Source organism: Spodoptera frugiperda, unplaced genomic scaffold (assembly GCF_023101765.2).
Source record: "Spodoptera frugiperda isolate SF20-4 unplaced genomic scaffold, AGI-APGP_CSIRO_Sfru_2.0 tig00001192_1, whole genome shotgun sequence".
NCBI classification, from domain to species: domain Eukaryota; kingdom Metazoa; phylum Arthropoda; class Insecta; order Lepidoptera; family Noctuidae; genus Spodoptera; species Spodoptera frugiperda.
The window spans coordinates 1-20,801 of NW_026095725.1; the positions used below are offsets into that span (position 1 = coordinate 1).

The 20,801-nt window shown below is 36.6% G+C and overlaps 2 protein-coding genes across 2 annotated transcripts; one reads left to right on the forward strand and one right to left on the reverse strand.

Moving 5' to 3' along the window:
* Positions 1-5: 5 nt before the first annotated feature.
* On the reverse strand, positions 6-7,849 carry LOC118264239 (chondroadherin-like; the record flags this gene model as incomplete). The annotated part of the gene is made up of 8 exons (XM_050707648.1): positions 7,696-7,849; positions 7,425-7,602; positions 6,833-7,015; positions 4,141-4,364; positions 3,130-3,328; positions 2,101-2,279; positions 736-905; positions 6-234 (listed from the first exon to the last, which is right to left on the reverse strand). Coding segments are annotated over exons 1-8 (1,386 nt in total), but the record flags the coding sequence as incomplete, so codon positions are not given.
* LOC126912996 (uncharacterized) lies at positions 7,841-20,621 on the forward strand. The gene is made up of 8 exons (XM_050707637.1): positions 7,841-7,846; positions 7,915-8,652; positions 8,981-9,092; positions 10,558-10,697; positions 15,080-15,226; positions 15,699-15,957; positions 16,211-16,389; positions 16,471-20,621. Exons 1-8 carry the CDS (start codon positions 7,841-7,843, stop codon positions 16,552-16,554), a joined length of 1,665 nt encoding a protein of 554 aa, XP_050563594.1. The 3' UTR covers positions 16,555-20,621.
* The last annotated feature ends 180 nt before the right edge of the window (positions 20,622-20,801 follow it).

A 20,801-nucleotide genomic window follows, 5' to 3' on the forward strand; every position in this document is an offset into this window, starting at 1 on the left:
TGGCTCTTGATCTTTTTGTTGTAGAAAGATTTGACTGCATTGACAAGTAGGCCTAGTAACATACCTAGACAGGCTATCAATGCTACTGCTAGGATGCTGTATAAGATGTGTTTTGGTTTAAGGTTAGACAAACTGAATCCCCTGGTGTTCTTAGGTTCTGAGTTCAAAGTAGGGCAGTAGGGAAGGGTGATGTTTGTTATGTATGCTCCACTGAGCCTCATAGGGGCAGCACAGCTGTAATAAGAAAACATATGTTATAAATAAAATAGTTTGCTATCACAAATTTTAATAGCATAAATTAATCCATATCAAACCACATGTGCATTCAAAATTAACTGTTCCTTAGGTAGATGGTTTTAGTTGTAATTAAAATGTAAGACAAAATTGATTACTATATTTACCATCTTTGATTAGATCATAAAATATGAAATACTGTGATGAACTCATGACTTAATAATTTTATGAGCTGACATTCTGGCATAAACCAGTCTTGGGAATGAAACATTAGTTATAATGTAGCTTTAGATACTTGAGAAGTTTCTGTATACATAGTTTAAAATTTTGGACAATTCCAGATGTATTAAAGATATCCTAATCTACATGTGCATAAAACCTCATTGCAGCAAAAAAGAAAATTATCTATGGGACCATCTCTCCTACATTAAAAAAGCAAGCCACATTATGTATAGACATTATAATCTAAAATATTGATATTTATAATTTGAATATACTTACAAAGGGATCTCTCCAATCTGGAATTTAGCACCAGCTCCCTGATCGGTAACAATGTTGGCCAGTTCACAGTTACAAAGCCAATTGTTGCCAGTCATCCCTAATATCTCCAATTTATTCCATGGCATCAAGTCTGGAGACAACTCACTGAGGTAGTTGTTATCCAGGTACACCTGTATGAATAAAACATTTTTTAAATTAATATTTATAGTTTAACTATAAGTGGAAATGTTGAGACATCTTAGAACATTAAAACACATTTTCTATGCATATGTAGATGTTTATTATTTTTTTATGCAAAAACTAATGAATGGATATAGATGAAATTTGGCATATTGATAGACCATGACCTGCATTAACATATTTTATCTTGGCAGCTCAGGAGAATGTGCTTGTGTTTCATAATAAATTTTAGGATTTTTACTGTCGCATAATATAGCGCTCGCGTCAATGCTTTTTTTATTAAACATTTCGCGATTTCACTCCTAGGTAAATCACATACGTAGGTATGTACGATATTGACTCTAAATAAGGTAGGACAAACGGATTTATCGGCTTACATAATACTACGGGAATTCCTTATACTATGTTTTTAAAAAGCTATGCTTTATCATTCATTTATTTGTATAACGTATCTATTTAGGAAACAATAATGGTTGTTTTTCCCCGAAACTGTAGGCAGTGGTTTACAGTTGACCCACTTTTCGCTAGCGCAAAGCAACACAACAATTATTTCCAAATCGAAGAATCGTAAGAATACTCAACTTGATTGAAGTTAAAAACTAGTGCTTAACAGTGGTTCTTAAGGCCGATAGAACTAAATAAGTCAGGCTATCAGCCAGTCAGTCTTAATTAGCGTAATTATGATTGTAATCATAGTCGACAATGTTCCATTTTTTAGGATAAATGTAGCAGTGATTGATTGTATATCAAAACAACACAAAATGATTAGTAAGCTGACCCCGATCCGCGACTGTCATGTAAGCACTCAAAAACTGGGGCAAATTGGATTGCATGCATTCTACAAAATGATGATTATGATACGTTTACCGAATTTATGTTAGTAATCATCACGTTTATTTAATAATTCTGATAAATCATGTTGCCATGAGCTTATAATAGAATATATCAGTCACAATAATAGACGGGTGTCGTCATCCCGAGTAGGTACTAGGCTAACATTAATCATTATGAGAAAATACATGACGCCCAAACTAGATTTGCTTCGATTAAAATATCAGAATAAATTATTTCCGCTTCGACAATAACTTTATAGCACCGAATTAGCAATGCTCATAAGATATACGGGATTTTCCGTACTGATGCTGCTATCTATATCGTAACATTGGTTGGAACAGCGTTACTCACTTCTTTCAAGGTCCATTTGTCTTTCAATCCGAGGAACGCTTTATGGCTGATATATCGCAGGTTTCGGTTGTGACAGAGGTGAAGAACCCTCAAATTTTTGAGTGGGGAGAACGTGCTGCTTTTCACTTCTTCCAAATAATCGTTTTCACCGACTTCTAATTCAATTAAGTTCGTTAAGCCTGCAAAAAAACTGATTCTATTATTATTATGTACTTCCGTATCAACGAGTAGGCATGTTACATCAACCTGTAATGTACTCTTTAATATAATAGATAAACATCTGAGGCATTTTTTGCTACGGACTGTTTATAAGTACTCAATAGTGCCTGTTGCCTGATACTTGTATTGGTAGTAGATTATTTTTTTCAATAAAGTAAACATTCCAGAAATAAACACATTGATAGTTATAAACTTCATAGTATGCTCCACATTTAATGGTTGCCAAACACCCATTCGTTGTAAATTAATAATTCGATGTTATAAAAACAAGTTGAGTGTGAGATTGAAGAGAAATTCATCGGGATTGATTTGGCACAAAGGCGGAGATAAATGGCGTCGTAAAATCCTTTAATTTTGGTATTTCCCGTAACGTGATAACAACTGGTTCCAGTATAATATTATGTATTGTAGCCACTTATGACTCAGCGTCCAGTAGGTACGTAAATGATGATGAGTCCAGTTTCTACGTACATAAATAAGATAAACATCATTTTGTTAACTTGTTATACTACGATCTAAACCCGTTCTAGAAATTGGTTACGTAGCGTCGTATTGTAACAACAAAACAGTACAACATCCTATCTTAACACCTGATTTTCACAATCAGATAGGGTCTAATTATAGACTTATAGATATACTATAATTCGTATAAAATTAATTAATGTTATATATTAGGGAACAGTACTATACGCGAAATTCAGTGTTGCTCCTGAAAGTACCGAGTTTCGCTGTTACAATCATTCTAATGTTTAGACGTCATGAATAACTATAATAAGAACTCTCATGGCTATGATAAATCTCTGTATTTACCTACGAAGCTGTCGTCATTGAGCTGGTTGATGGGATTGTTGTTGAAGGTGAGGTACTTGAGGGAGCTCCCGACGAGGCTCAGACTCTCCGGCACGGTCACGAACCCGTTGTCCGACAAATCGATTTGCTGCAGCTTCGTTAACCCTTTAAACGCGTCTAGGGGTATGCTGTTGATGTCGGTTTTAGCCAAATCCAATACCTAAAATAAAAAAGCATGTATTTTTAGGTGAACACTGCGGGAGCCTTAAACTAACAATAGAAGGTGATCTTCTCACTTAAAGGTCTTTACGAAGAAACATCTGGGTTTCCGTTCTAATGTTAACTCCATTTGTTAGATATTATAAGTAAATGAATGTTACTGGAATGCAATCTTAGCTAGAAATTGTTCATTGTGCGTAATCTCAGTTATTAATCTTTCATATATTTTAATTAATGATGGCGATATCTTGTATCGTGACTAATACTCATTGTTGTTGACTTTGCAAAGTCCCTTCTCGTAATAGACATTTTAATATTGGCCTGACGTCTGGGATAAATTGACACAATACTTGAATAACGTGTCTCATCGTAAATCAGTATTTTATAGCGCAAGTAAAAACGAAGAGTTTGATAACCTCGTTTTTATCAGGTTATTTATCAAAAGAAATTAATAGTTATCTCAGCTTGCTTGAAATGTTTTCTATCCATTAATTTTTAGTCTCCAGCTAATCTCTATACACAATATTTTTTTAGATCAACACATAAATAGACTGTTGTTGCATTCGTGAACTTTGTTGGTCGATGGTAGTGATATTGATAGTGATCCCTAAATAAATGTAGGTCACCCTATTTTGTAGGTTTCGTAAGTCTCGATTCAAGAATTTGGTTGGTTAGGTAAAAGAGACACAACACACAGAAACTAACATATAATAAAATGAAAGTAAAGGAAAAAGGTTCTTAATACAAAACACTTCCTAAATTCTTGTTTAGGCTCTGCCAAAGTTGAAATAACTAAGTCGATAGTTTCCTTACCTGTAAATTGACAGCACTGGATAATGCAAGAAGTGTAACGTGGTCGAGGATCTCAATAGGGTTATTGTTGAGGTAGAGCCGTGTTAAGTTCGGTGTGTACTGGAACAAGTACCGGTCCAGGGAGTGGATGTCGTTGTGACCTAAGTTCAGCGTCTCCAATGCGATGCTGCCGTATATGCCGTCGATGTATCTCCCTTGAAATATCTCACTCCTTAGCACTTCGCCTGAAATAAAAAAAGTCATAATATAGGTGACGGTATTCCTTCTCAATTTAGTTATAGTCGTAGTCGTAGTTTTTGCGTCAATTGTATGTACTTTCTGCTTTGTATTCATTCTGAAGTTGCAACGGCTTATCCGTCCGCCCACTTTCCTAGTGATTCATAGTTTTCACTGTGCCAGAACTGTAGTAACATTTTATTCAATATTTATTAGTTTAGATAAAGTACTTCATCTGTATGTTTGAATGAATGATGAGAGAACATTTGGTCTAAAAGACTACAGTCTTGCTTCCACGTTGTGGCAAAATCTTTAGTTAGAAATAATGACTGTATTATAAATCATATCATTATAATATCTATTTGTAAGTACTACAATATTCCTACTAATTGATTAATTTCTAGAAAATATACTTTGTTCGCGTTTATGCTAATGAAAGTCAATAGTGATATATCGTAGATACTTGTGATTTGAATAGCTTATCATGCGCCAGTAATTGTTTGTACTTTCTAATGAGCTACCAAATCGACAGAATATTTCAGAGATCACCTTCGTACAATACACACACTTTCTTCATGTTTATGTATTTATGTTGATGACTTAGATGTATTTTGCGTAGAGAAGATTGTTTGCGATATCTTACTGTACACATATGAATGTTTAGATAAGAGATAAATATTTTATCGTAATGTGTAGCCGTAGATATGTTTCCTATTATGCTTATGGTATAGTGGCATTATCAGAAACTTGTTTGTGTAGTTCTCGAGGCGTGTCCTGTATCTTAAATTCATTTGTCGGTTGAACAGAAGGAGATCTTAAATTAGAAAATTGTCTCACAAAACTATAATTACGGATCATTGAACCGGGGCCTTTGATTGAACTGTCGATGTCGCTGGAGGATTACTTCTGTTGTTTATGGTCTTGCTAATGAGTTTTTTGTTGCTCTTGTTTGCACGTTACCTACGGCTACGTGTGTGTTCCGATTACACTTTGTTGTTTAATACTTAGTGCATTTGAATGCGATATCAATACACGTATATAGATTACTATATCCATAACAATACATGAGAATTTGCTTTATTCTCTTAGTAGACTGTATTGCTTCATATTTATGGTAAATCCAATCATAGTTAAATGTCAGAATTATCTTCTCATGCAAGTAATTTATATCTTAATGATTTAAAGGCGCTATAAATGACACGATCTTTGTTAGTAATGAGTTCAATGAGACCATGCGCATTAGCATGTTATTTGCTTTAGTCGGAATTACGTCAGTTCGCCAAAAATTGTTGTTCTCCTATTCTAGTTGTTATCATGCGGAACTGACAACTTAATATGCACTTAGAAACGCGGAGAACGAGTCCCCTATACATGTTGTCTTAGTCAAGGCTATTGTTAGATGGTGTTTACGACATTTTTGTGAATCAAAGTGTTGCAACGTAGCGTTCTTCGGCGAAACCATATAAATAAATGTACCGCTGCCGGTGACTAACATTATGAAAGATGTTGAGTGTGCGCTCGACGCTCATATCTGTGGAGAATGTGAAAGATAATAAAACGTTAACTATATTAGCAATATTATTGCGTTCACTTATTTCGTATACTATAACCACGGCGCTGTATCGTTGCTGGTCGTTTGAAATATGGATGGATCAGAAAACAAAAAAAGTGATTCATGAATGGGTTTCCAATCTAGATGTATTATGTATATCACGCCATGTTTGAGGTACATTTAGCGGAATTCATTCACCTTTATAATGGAAAGTTTGAAATCATAGACGTAATGGAAACGTCTACACTTGCTAAATGTTGTTTATATATCTACTAGAGAACTTACCTATTTGTCGAGGATTTAGATCATCTTTATTCAGTGTTTGTTTTCGTATAACGAGGAGATATGGGACGCTTCTGTTTTATGTTATTAAGGCCGAAAGATAACGAATAGCCAAACAGATTCTAAACAAATATTGGCTGGAAGTGTGGGTTGACAAATTGCAAAAATATTGGCTTTAGAAGTGACTGTTAGTGCACTTGACTTGCTCCTAATGTCAAGTGATTGCAGTAATCGAATGCAACCTCACATGTAACTTAAACAGTACATTTGGTTCATGTCTGTTTTGTATAAGTTTTATAAATACTTTTGTGAACATAAATATCTGACCCAGATAAGTGTTTTCTGATCAATAATCACGTATTACGTATCTCGCCTCCATACGTGAGCGTTGATAGCTTAACGGTCAGTATTGACCAGTTAGTGGACCATCAAGGCCCAGAATAACAGTAAGTTAAAATATTTGATTTATAATGTTAGTGGGATCTATGGCAATTTGTTGATGATATTTGATAGTCTCGTGACTGCCTGCGTTGTCTATTGACCGAAGAATATGTATGTATGTATGAGTTTACTTGAATGATCATCGCCTATCGCATCTATAGTTTATCTGTTATTTAATTGAAATGTAAATAATAAACATACCAGAGATATAATTGTTGCTGAGATCGAGGTATACCAGTCTCTCGATGTTGCTGAATGCATCGTCTTCGATGTCAACGATCTCGTTCGACTTGAAGCTGATCGCGACCCTCTTGCCGGGCACCGCTGGTATTTGCGACACGTTCGAAATTGTATTGTTGAAAAACGTTATCAACACATGCCCATCTGGAATTCATGAAATTTCCATTATAATATCTATTTTCCATACAAAAAACTTCACATATTTTCTATCATGCAAATAACGGTTATAGTCCTGTTAATACTTCATCAATATTCATAAAACCAAATAGGTATTATAATAAAACCTAATCCATTCCACCCACGGTAAACTTCACTGCATCGATAAACGTACGCACGGAACGTATGCATGATTTTCAGAATGTATTATGAATAATTTATTATAACACTAAAACTTGATCAGATATGTTGATCAACCGATAGTTATTTTAGGGAGCGTTGTCTTCAATATGAAACTTGATTGATTTCCAGCTATTTGTTTTGTTTATACCATACTCTGCGATAATGTACGATGATTAATGATCTCATCACTCTCCCTCAAAGTCGCCGTCGTTACCTTTGTCTACGTTGTTCAATGTTTCTGGCCATTTTTCTGGAATCTCATCAATGTTGCGGCGCGAACAGTTTAGTGTGAGATTGGAAGAGTCTTGTATAGTAATATCACATGGAACGTTTTCCGCGTCGGCCTCTAGTGCGCGGCTCGACGAAACTAGGACGCATAATATCATTAACACCTACAACAAAGAAACACCATTACTTATGTAATCTTTAAGGTACACAAACAACGATCGTCTCTGTTTTCTATCTCGGCCACTACGGTCACTCACTTTGCATAGCGCTTGGAAGTACATTTTCACCAAAATTAGAAAGGACACTGGAGAACACCTTCGGATCACAATATATTTTATCTTATCAGTTAGGAGCCGACTGATATCACGAGTGACACGAAGTGAGCGAGCTTCTCATTGGTTGATGTTTGTTTGTGCTATCGTTCTTCTAATATGTATGAGCTTCGTTTGATGTCCAAACATTGTCTTTTATTTTAGGAAGTCCTGAACATAACGGCGGCAAAATTAGAAGAAATAATCAAGCCACTGAGCGACACCGATTACGAGGACGATTTAAAACACAAATATGCAGAGATCGGCTCTCCGGACTCGACTGAGGAGATGAAGAATTTGGAGAGCCGGCAAGCGGCGGTCACATTACTACAAATAAAAAATTACGACCCAAGTAAATATGCGGTCAAACAAGAAGAGGAGCCTCATATAATGTTCAACAGCGTACAGAGTTTACCGCCCTCTGACAGAGCGAGAGAGGTGATGCACTGCAACTCCGTCATAGATATCATAAACAAGGCTGTGGCGGTGGCTCGGGAAACCGACGAGTCTCAGAAGTACCCATCGAAGTACACGGGCGGCGCGGCCGAGTACCAGCACGAGTACCCGGACGAGCAGTACGCGTACAGCGCGTCGCAGCACGTCGCCAGCCCCACCAGCAACGACGACCATGACAACAAAGAGATGGACCTCTCCCTATACAGTTCTGTCAAAAACGAGCCCAACGAACAGACTGACCAGCAGGACAGAGAACACACGAACACTTACTTCCACGGCGCCCTGGCACACAAAACAAACTTCGTTGATGAGTACAAGCAACATATCTTCGGTCGAAACAAAATTAAAACATCTAAAGAAAATTCGTCGGTATATGAAGATTGCAGTCGGAGCAGTAGTGGGTCAGACCCAGACAGGCTTCAGATGGACATTTCTCAGATGTCGCAGGTGAGCTCCTTGCAATTAATATCTGCGGCATGTTTTACAGAGGAAGGTCAACCAGGTATTCTGCCGTCCACAATAGAAAACGAGAGATAACGAACAAGGTTGGGATGACGTCAATGCTTCCAGCGACATTGACTGATATTTTTGCAACCTCTATGGCCTCTGAATGTGACTAAGCTTTGCGAATTGCAACTATTTTGGGGTCCCACTCCCGAAAGTTTGTCAAACGTATTACATATGAATATTGAGAGGCAATATTGTCCTTATTTCTTTCATAAAATCCAACCCCTGTTCTTCACGTAAATGAAAATGTATGTTGTGTGGATTACAGGACGACCCTGAGGAGACGCAATCAGCCCGATCGACCCAGTCTTCGCCGCAACCCGCTATGGAACACGAACAAGATAAGGAATCCCTCTGGCAGGCCCTACATAGACAAAACGGTGAGATCATTGTAACAAATAGATGCTAATAATCTTTAGTAGCGATTTTCGACTTAATTGCCAAACAGTAAAGTTGATAATGTAGGATTTGTATTAATAGATTCACGGCAGACTTAACTAGTTTAGTTGGTTTGCCTATTATTTCGATAGAGAGAGAAATAAGTATGACATACTAGTTCACCACTGGATTGGTCTTTGTTGAAACTTATATGTTCAGTATGACTTGTTTAAAGTACAGGGTGGTTCATGTTATAATAAGATAAAAAGGATGGACTATATTAATGTTACCATCTTACATGTCTCAAAGGCATAGGTAGAGGACTACATATTTAAATATAATATGTACTCCCTTTTCGAGAATCAAGTGTTGATCCCTCATAACAGTTACAAAGAGAGAATATAATACTACAAATATAATGAAAATAGATCGGTCGAAATGTCACAAGTCTGTTTTTTCTGCATTATTTTTTTGTTACCATGATCAATTTGTAAGATCTATTTAATGTAGTAAGTACCCATTTAAATATTCAATGATGTTTTTCACTTTTGCACCCGACATTGATCTTTCGCACTTTTACTTAGCTATTTACATACTAATATTACTTATACTAATATTACAGTGAAGAATATGTAAATGGCTAACGAGCTGTAACACTGCAAACTTGTTCTTGAGACTGTACTCACAAGGCTCAATTTACTTTACAAAATGTTGAAAATCTTGTATAATGATTGCATTATAATAATGTTACACTTGTAATAATAACATAATGTTATTATTTCGTTTGAATTTAGAACATGCGCGCATTTGTTTTTTTTTTTTTTCGGAACGTAACCGTGATACCCAAAAAGGCTAGGTTTCAAAGATGAACCTACTTCATATTAAGTGTTTATCATTTTATTGCAAGACTAAAAAAAAGGTATCGATTCGTGTAAAATACTGGTAATTATTTAAGGTAAAGATGTTAAATTATGATTATACTCTAGTTACCTATAGCCTGGACTTAACTCAAACCACCAAAATCACTCTTATGGCTTACAAAATAAAGCTTAGTTGAAAATGACTATACGCTCAATGGATTTTTGGCTAAATAAGCACACGAAAATACTTCCATCGCGTATTGTTTACACCAGTATTAGACATATATTATATAGATAACTAGGAAACTCGGTGAACTCCGTTTCGCCACCAATGATATTCCCCTTTTTCCTGCTTTTCTCTTGTATTTTTCACAATTTTCTTTGCTATAAATTTCGCGGTGCCCGAGACCTTTCCAACGAATGCAAAACTGTGGAAATCAGTTCGTGCGTTCTGGAGTTATAGCGTCAGGAAGGAAAACCCGACTTATTTTTATATTATAGATAGTACGAGTTCCTTTCAAATACCGTGGGACAGGAGAAAATAGTGACCCCATTTACTTATTTTAAATATAGCTCCAAAATCAAATTGTTATGATGTGGTTTACAGGACGTAGCGGAGAAGCGACACAGTTACTGCGGCGGCTAATCAACAGCAAGCAGCTTGGCATGACAGTATCCCCACTGAGGACGCCGGCCTCACCACTATCCTCCACTCTACAGCAACCCATCAATGGCTCCGTCTCACCGGTCAGTACACCTTTTATTATATAGACGTATTTATTTAAGTGTGGGAGAGCCATGCTTCGGCACGAATGGGCCGGCTTGACTGGAGTGATACCATGGCCTCACAGAAAACCGACGTGAAACAACGCTTGCGTTGTGTTTCGTTGTGTGAGTGAGGTTACCGGAGGCCCAATTCCCCCCTTCCCAATCCCCGATTCCCGAACAACAACCCTTAAATTCCTAACTCCCAAAAAGCCGGCAACGCACTTGTAACGCCTCTGGTGTTTCAAGTGTCCATGGGCGGCGGCGATTGCTTACCATCAGGTAATACGTCTGCTCGATTACCGGCTTGTTTAATAAGAAAGACTACCTTCTGTCACTTTACATGATTCAGTTATCTACCCTATACAATTATCGGTTGCACGATTAGCGCGATGGCTGGGCAACTGCTTACCGTGCAACGTGCAGCGGTTTCTATTCTCGCACGGAGCAACTCTTAGTGTGATCCACAAATTGTTGTTGCGGGTCTGTGTGTAATGTGTGTGTGAAATTGTATGTTAGTAAACGCACGTACAACACAGAAGGAAACCCTAGGGTGGGGAAACGATTAAAAATAATACGAAAAGTGAACAAAATCTAGCTAGCCAGATAGATTTAGTGATAGTTTGTCAGTTAATTATTATGTTATCGTCTTACCCACTTAACTGTTTGACGAAGAACTCGATTTGTTTATCGCGTGTGTCGCGGAATGCTGCTCATGAATATGAGCTTCTAGCATGGCTTGAAACTAGTCAAGTTCCTCGTCAAACAGTTAAGTGAATAGCCTGATAACATAATCATTAATTTAGTATGTCTCACGAAAGTTATAATAAAATTATAGTTTGTCAGATTGTACCGACGATGGTCACATCACGTCGCAACTGCATTGTCTGACTTTTTTGAGAGTGTGATTGACCTGTAATAAATAATATTATGGATTTTCCTATGACCGATATGACCGTACGAACTTGCTTCTTGATAACAAAAGTATTTTTGACATAAAACGTGTAAATTGCAATAAAAATGTAAGATCGAGAAATAATGGACGATAAGATAATTATTTGAAAAGTTTAATCACAAAATTACTCACAATAGCTAAAATTCTAAGTATTCCCATCATCAATTATATTAAGCACTTATTGAAATCGTCAATATAATACTCAAGACCCATTTTTTAGGTAAATAGATAACAAAACATGTGTATCTTGTATCTACAAATGAATTCTACGATACGTTGATACGAAGTTGTACTCCGCGAAGTAATTTATCTTGTCAATAGGTGAATACTTCAGATATAAGCGATGCGGGTAAACAAACTGATAGGAATTAAATCATCTATATTATTGTTACAATACCAAGACATCTGGCCTGTTATTCCCCGAAAACGGTACATTTGTTTTCATGAAAATAATAACAATACCACACCTTTTTTATTGGATAAGCTTGCAATCGAGCAGTGTTGGTAAGCAATCGGCGCCGCTTATGGACACCCGACACATTAGCGAAATTACAAGCTAAGTGTGGTGTTTGCCTTTTGGGGATTGGGGATATTTTATTTTCATAGAGAATGAGTCTGTGACCGTGTATTGCAAGCTAGAAGTCTTTCCATAGCAAGGAAGAGACTAAAAAAAACATACCGGTCGAATTGAGAACCTCCTCCTTTTTGGGAAGTCGGTTAAAAAGAAAATACACAGCCAAACTTTCTCAAATTAATGATAATGCTTTAGAATTAACAGACACATCTTCTGTTATATTTCTAATAAGTTAAGTAATAGGTAATGTGCATTTCTCTGTAATTTCCTTAAGTTACAAGTTTACTACTTTCAGTATTTTATGTGTGAATATTCTACGCTATAAAGTTATGTTATGTTGAACGAATAAGGAAACATGCGCTATATACATGTGTTCCGTATTAAAGTTCAATTTTATTACCACTAGTCATGCACGGGGCTAAATGATATAACATATAAGTATGTATGTAACATATATCTCTTCAAAATTCTTTCGTTATCAAACTGGTCTATTCGCGGTATAAACAAAAATTACTGAACCTTTGTTTATGCGTTTTTCGTCAATTAAATGAGATTTATGAACATTTATTTAACTGACTAGTAAGCAATCGTCGCGATCTATGGACATACAACACTAGAGTAGTTACAAGAGCGTTGTCGGCGTTTTAAGGATTCGAGAGCGGAGGATTAGGCATCCGATAACCTCACTCATACGATATAATCATTTCACCTAGCTTTAATATTCGCTTTGTCTTATCTGTCCTACCTAATTTGGCCTACTGCCAACAATCGGTACGCTTGAAAGAAACTATCCGGTCATGTGCTTATGATCTGTTTCTCAAGCCATACTCTATGACTAATTTCTGGTTTTAAATAAGGACTGAATAACTATGGATTCGAATAAGACGTTAGTCTTTTTTTCATAAATAAGCTATTATTGAGATTTTGATTTTGGTACACTAGTAAACATATTACAAGGGTGGGGGCCACACTCTTTCTCACTCTATTTAGTGATCATTCTGATTGATAGCAAAATGAGAGAAGCTCAATAATGTGCCATTTGTTTACAAATATTTCACATCCATGTTAGTCTCAGAATTGTTAAAATGCACCACAAATAAGTCAAAAAAATATTGTATTAGGTACGTATTGACTTATGTCATCGCGTCACCCAAGATGCGACATGGATTTCTTATCAATGTATCAAGTCTCCATTGCTTGTTAGTTGTTACACTGATAACGTAATATTTAATTACTGCATATTGAGTGTCTATGTATTGGTAGATGATAACAGAATGGTAGCTAAACTAACTTATGACGCTACCTATTGTTAAAGACTGCTCGTCAAAAATGATGGCGCAATTAAATATTTTTCTACTAAAGTAATCGTGCAGGTGCATTAAGAGTACGGTGAACGTCTATTGTAATTAGCGTTCGTTTTATAGTTACTGATACCTACTAGTAGTTTAAAAAAAAATAGCTGACATTGAGCAAGTAATAAATCGACAGTAGTACAGCGGTATGTATAGTACTAACGGAAAGTAATTTGATTATATTATCTCTCTCCTTTTGAAATATACGTGATGAATTGGCGATCACAAACAATAAAATAAGAATCAACTTAATTTATGATCATCCGCACCATGTTGCACTGCGTCTAAAAAATAGTCTACATGTACTGATACTAAAGAGGAATAAGTATAAAGAAGAAAGGCTTAAGCCTGTATACACAAGGAAAAAAAACATATAAATATAATAAAACGCAACTAACCTGCATGGTGCGCTCTCACCAAACAGAAATCCAATCACACAGCGTGCCAAGCAGATGGGAGGTCAAAAGAGTGCATTAATTACACAAGTTATGAACATCGATGGGCGCTCCATATCTCAGTCATTATCGTTAACAAAACTGGTTTTATATTTGACAGTGAAATTTCAATTTTAACGTCTAACTGTGCAATACAAAGTTATTTTAATGAGCCTTTGTAAATATTACTAACTTTTTTCGTAAATATGAAACTTTTTAAACAGCGCATGAAGAAAATACAAGTTATACGTCTGTTGTTTACCACAAACTGAGAATAAAGAATAATATATAATGAAGTAGGGCACGTGACCACACGAATTTACTTCTTTATGTGTCCATCTTTGATGTTATGTTAATGGACATTTATGATTTACATTTTCCTTGTCTACTTTAAGTTATGTTCTTATTGTTATGTGTGTTATCTACGCTAGATGCTCATGGCAAGATATATGTGTGCCCGCTAGAAATGCACTTATCTATCTTTTGTGTACAGGACAATAGTTTCGAGAATTTGGCTGTTACTTAATCATTTTCTGTCTTTACAACTATTGTATGAAAGTAGTGCTTGAGGAAAAATCTAATTTTTTTAAAACATTTATGCAGTTCTTTGGCTGCTTCGTAAGCTATTGGAAACTGCTTAGTTTCGGGGTTGGGTAGTGTTATTGGTTATCATTAGTAGCATAGAGTATCGAATGGTGCACGGTGTCCCTTCACAAAGGGCTTATAACATAATTGGCAAAAAAATTGTGTCATTCTTTCAAATGATATGTCTACCTTTTCCTTCGCGGAAATATTATGACAAAACTCAACATATAGTAATCTATACTAATATTATAAAGCTGAAGAGTTTGTTTGTTTGTTTGAACGCGCTAATCTTTAAAACTACTGGTCCGAATTGAATAATCCTTTTTATAATACTTTTTGTGTTGGATAGTGCATTTATCGAGGAAGGCTATAAAACATCACGCTATGACCAATAGGAGCCGAGCAGAGCGGGTGACACCGCGCGGAAGTAGCTAGTTTATGTATATGTGTGTCTTTGGTTACAGAATGGCGAATGGACAAGTTCAGGTCGCGGGTCGAGTGTGGCAGGCACTGCGCGAAGAAAACAGAGTTTCCCGGCACGAGCACAACCTATTATGGCCGTGGACCCGCCCGCCACGAACGCGCAATGGCCACAAACTGCATCTGAAAACGTAAGCTATACGAGACTGCGATAAATCTTCTTCGAAGAACAAGCGATTTCACTTGCACTAGTTAGATGTATGGAACCAACTGAGCGTACGGAAGCTAAAATGTCTACCGTAATCTCTATCATGTTACTTACTGTTGTCTTTTATACCAGACGGTTTATAGGACTGTCTTTACTTCAGAATTCGATTGTACAGAGTTAGTAATTGTTGTATAGGTGTATAAATATATGTCTGACACCAGTGTTAGCACGTGACACTGTTATATTATGTAATAGATTCGATGGCGTAACTACATCTATGCTACAGTCAGGTCTTATTTAGGGAGGAAAGGTATTTTCTTTTTTAAATTGGGTACCCTCCTCTATCGAAGCGGTGAAGCCTTTTGACATAATTCTTCTTCCTTGCCTTCTCCCTTTACTTGAGGTCGGCTCTTCGTTCTTCCTTTTGACATAATAATGAAGATTATTTTATGCAGCAGGAACCACCAGAAGGGTCATCGACTCCTGGAGGAGCGGGCTCGGGTCGGTCGGGGCCGCGCGTGGAGTTGTCGTGCAGCAACTGCGGCACGCACACGACGACAATATGGCGGCGCGACGCGCGCGGCGAGATGGTGTGCAACGCGTGCGGCCTGTACTTCAAGCTGCACGGCGTGCCGCGCCCCACCGCCATGCGCCGCGACACCATCCACACGCGCCGCCGCCGCCCCCGGCACGACGGCAAGCACACCAAGAGCAGTGAGTATCGCAACATCGTAGTTTACGTGATTGTATCTTTTCGGATTTTTTAGTAACCTTACTATGATCCTCAAGTTGTCTGGACCTATTGATGAGCAGCAGTTTTCGTATTGCAGCTAATTGTGATGATAACTTCTCAACTTTATGTTCTTTTTTATTCTCAATGTTCGTTCTATATTGAGTTTGATTGCGGTTTCCTCTGAAAAAATATTTTATTGTTGAACTGGTGTTAAATGTGGCTATATTGTTCCAGAATCCCGTCGCAGCGGCGGCGGTGCGGGCGGCGCGGCGTGCGAGGCGGGCGAGGGCGCGGGCAGCGGCGGCGAGGGCGCGGAGGAGGCCGTGCTGCAGGCGCTGCGCCGCCAGCTGCAGCCGCATCTACTGGCCGCGCTGCACGCGCGCACCGCCAGGCCCTCGCACCATCACGAACAGGTACTGCTCACTACTTACATACTCCATACAAATCAGTTATCTCTCATCAGTCAGACTAAAATCGTAACTGAATAACCGCAGGTGGGTATAAGCGCCCCCGAGTACGACGAGGCGCCCCTGAACCTGGTGGCCAGCCACGTCGCCGCCGCCGAAGAGACTCACTGACTGCCCTCTGTGATACGCTCGCTACGGACGCCATAGCCCCGGCGACACGTCACACCACACATTGTTCCCTTGCAGCATCGCGTGTATATTCCGTATCGGTAGCTTCTCTACAAACTTACGATGTTCCTATGAATGTTCCACACAAGCACGGCACGCTAATAACACTTGTGTCTAACAATCACAGAAACATTCGCTCGAAAAGCAATAATAAAATTAATAGAGTATAAGTATACATGCAATAATAACATTCTTCATATTATATAGTACTAAATATCTATTTAGTGATAGTTCAGGCCAGTGTTTGATGACAATAGAGGGGAAATATATATTAAAATTTTCATCACTTTCGACTGGTCGTAATAGAATAAAATGTGAATTATTTTTATAGAAGAACATACATTTTTTGATAATAGAATCTCACGTAGCACTCAATGATGGTTTAGCTTCTTCCATATTATATCAAACGACCGGTTGAATTGTGGAATGACGTATTAGGGCGTTTAGGATGGGGCGAAAGATTGTCGACCACGTTATTTGATGTTACACATTGTTGTATGGTTGTTTCGTAGTCGACAATATTTTGTCCAACATCTAATTAATAGGAATACGATTTAAAATATACAAAAACCAGGGCATTACGCATAATTTCGTGATTTGGTCGCGGGAAACAATATACATTGATTGTATTAGTGCCTACTTAATGTATAGGGAAGATAATGGTACCACAGTGTACGGTCACGAAGTACTTTCCGTGTGTACATTATTCTTAACTTGTGATATGTATGATTGTTGGTCATGCATGTGTAAGCATCGTGCAATTTGTGATGGCAGCTCGGAGTGACGATACTTCCAGCAGTCTTATGTAATAAAGTATTCGGGTTTGTTCGGGAAACTTCGCGATCTCGGACTGACGCCGATTTCGATCTGTAATTATAAATCTCAAAAAGATAATGACACTATGATATCGGGTTTTATTATAGTAAGCCTTGCCTTAGAATGCTCTCTTTGATATTATTGAAATTATATTTACGGTTACCTATTGCAGGACGCAAGTATTCTTTTAGTTATAGGTCATATTGTAAATTTTATTGTTTACGTAGTAGTTGTAATGCTTAAATTCAGTAAATTATAAGTGTCTAATTTATTTCCCATTTCGGTCAGTATTTACAATGTAAGTATTTTTTTCTGTCGAGTATTTTTTTTTTTAGATAAGGTAACAAAATGAAAAGAAGCAATAATAACAAGCAAAATGATTCTGGAAATATTTAAAGTCCAGGACACATTAATACCGTAGGGTTGGTAAATAATAAATATATAGAATTATACATAAAATTACTTTTGGATTTATATAAAGTATTTAATAAATATTTTATTTACCACGCTTCAACATTGCCTGCTTGAATTTTAGCAAATTCCTAATGTAAAATCTTTCGATCATAAATCGTTCACTAATCTGTGGTGTACTTACAATAGTATACATTCTCATTAACATAGTGATTACGATGACGTTGCCTTTATATATTACTAATGAACAGTAAACACCTGTAACTTTGGCATTATTAAAATAGATTTATTGTACTTCATAACATAAGTAAAAGATTTATTTTAAGAATTATATTTTCAATCCATTTATGATATTGGGCATTTGTGGTCGTTAAGCGTTAGAACAAACCATTTAACAGAAACGTTGTGGCATTATATTTGAGTTAAAATCTACCGGATTCACCTCATGATGGTCAGTGTTATGTGTTTATTTATAACAGAAAGCATTTACGTTATCTGTACCTTGAACTGGGCTGTTTTGTTATTGCTTCCATTCGACTTATTTAGCTGTGAACTCTGTCACCGTCCTTTACTTGACGTCTCTACTTAATTTAGTGTTAGTTCGTTTAATTATCGAAACCCCACGGGCCAGTAAAATACAGCAGTCTATGAGACATTGTGATATACTTAGCTAGACAACCTCCGCTGTAACGTAGCCGAGGCACCTGATCGTGTGATTCTGTTGCAGCTAACCTTCAACGTTACGTCAAGCTTATCGTATTTAAAAGCTTTAAAAATTGAGATTATTTATTCATTCTTATTGGGATCACTGTATAGTTGTCGGTGTAGTGTACCGTTAGTATTGCCTACGCCTAGTTTGTGTCGGAGTAGCTGTCTACCTTGACAATAATGGTTCATTCATACTCTTGATGATACCGTAATGTACGTAAAACTAAAAGTGTTTCGCTCTCTATATAAACTTTAGCTCTCTCTCTCTACGATGATATTAAAATTGAAATTCAATTTATCCATTTTGATCTTGATGTAGGAACTAGGTCGTGTTTATTTTTCTAAGAGTATATCTATGACCGAATATTTTTTTAAATTGTCGTTAGAAGTGATGTTGTGGACAGGAATAAATATAATAAATAAGTACCTACTTATGTCGATATTTTTGAAACAGTAACCCATCTTGAGTATTGAGAAATAGAATATTATAGATATAATATTCACAGTACCTTGTTTGTGCTGGTTTGCAAAGAATAAGTGGGACATTAGTTTATTCCAAACCGATTGATAAGGAATGCATCTCAGTGTGAAGGATTGTTACTTTGAATACTAGCCTGCTAGTGCAAGTTGGGCACCATAGGACAGTTCTAAATCTCCACTAATATTGCTGATTGCAGTAGTGATACAGTATTATTTTATTGAACTCTACTCTGTACATTTGTGTTAGGTTTATTATTTTTGTATTTTTATTAGGTTTTATCTAGTTTGACTTCCGAATTTAACTCGTTTACGGTAATTGTCGGTGGAAGTGGAATGTTTGGTTAAATATTTTCGCTTGAACATCGTCGTCTACTTACACTTTTCACTCGTTTCGTGTTCTCTGTGTGTCAGTGTACACATACAGCAGAATACTACTACGATAGATCTTCCAATTTGGTTATTTATTACGTTAGGTTAATTTATGGATATATCGGTATTAAGAGTTGATGAACAATGTATATCGTCATTTAGTTACTAACAAACCGGTTGTGTTGTGTGTGCTTACGCTCTAACAAGCATGTGTTTGTGATTTTGTTTTTATTATCACGTCTGACAGAGGCGCAGACAGTACCAATACTGTTGTGTATTATTATAATTTATGCTGGAATATGGGCTTCGTATTCATATCCTAGGAATTCCATTCGACATTGTATGTAACGTCATTTTTCGAAGATTTAAGACTGACAAGAACTCTCATGAATGTCTTCTGTTTTTGTATTCACTCTCACGTTATATTTCGCTCGAGATATGTATTCGAAAAATGATAATGTAAAAGTATTTTTATTCATTGTGATATATTTTGTTGGAGAATGTAGTAGATGTGTGTATCCGAAAAGCAATAACATTGTGATAAGTGGTGATGAACATTGTATGTAAAACTGAACAGTAATATCTGAATAATATAGAATGAATATTGTCAATTATATATCGTGTGCGCTGGACGGGTGAGCTCAGTCTATTATAATAATATGTACTATCGTAGGTGTTATGATAGCAATCAAGTAACGAAAGCAATAGACCTGTTGGTCACAGAGCCTTATAATCCAAATTAAATGTTATTCTAATAGTAATTGTAATTAAGAAATGTATGTTGTATTTACCTAGGTACCGTGAGCGCAGTTGTCCAGCGACAAACTTTGAAACCGATAAGCTCTTTTAATGTCAAATTTCAACTCTAGCAGATGTGAAATTGTTCTGCTGGTAATTCTTCTTAAAGACGTATTTATAATATTATGATATTAACATAAAGCAATAATTTCCAATATAGAAAGCTTTGAAGGACCATTTGTTATTGTTGTTGTCAAATTACATAACTGTACGTATTTATAGTAAGTTTCAGCATAAATTATCCGTTTGAGATTGTTTAGTATGAACACGTGGCCGGAATACTCATTGTGAAACATTAGTTATTGTTGTATAGATGATAAATAATGTGACTTACGCAGGGATGGATACTTAAATTATTAAAGTTTTAACTGATATATTGGCTATGTAGTGAGTAGAATATTTTTTTACAAATAAATTATAGCAGCTAATGTTGTTTTTTCTTTCAACCAACCATTTATGTTATTATCAACTACAATCGAGTGAAGGAGGATTGTTCAGGATGCCAAAACGTGACGCTTGTTTTTGCGTACGACCCCTTAATGTATATAATATGTATACTTGTATCGGAAAATCTTGACTTTGATAATGGGGATGTATTTTAAACAGCA

What these genes read in the sequence shown, in the direction of transcription:
- LOC126912996 (XM_050707637.1), top strand. An exon ending in GGCCCTACATAGACAAAACG is followed by an intron (nt 9,093 to 10,557) that starts GTGAGATCATTG and finishes TGTGGTTTACAG; the next exon opens with GACGTAGCGGAGAAGCGACA. An exon ending in CCTCGCACCATCACGAACAG is followed by an intron (nt 16,390 to 16,470) that starts GTACTGCTCACT and finishes GAATAACCGCAG; the next exon opens with GTGGGTATAAGCGCCCCCGA.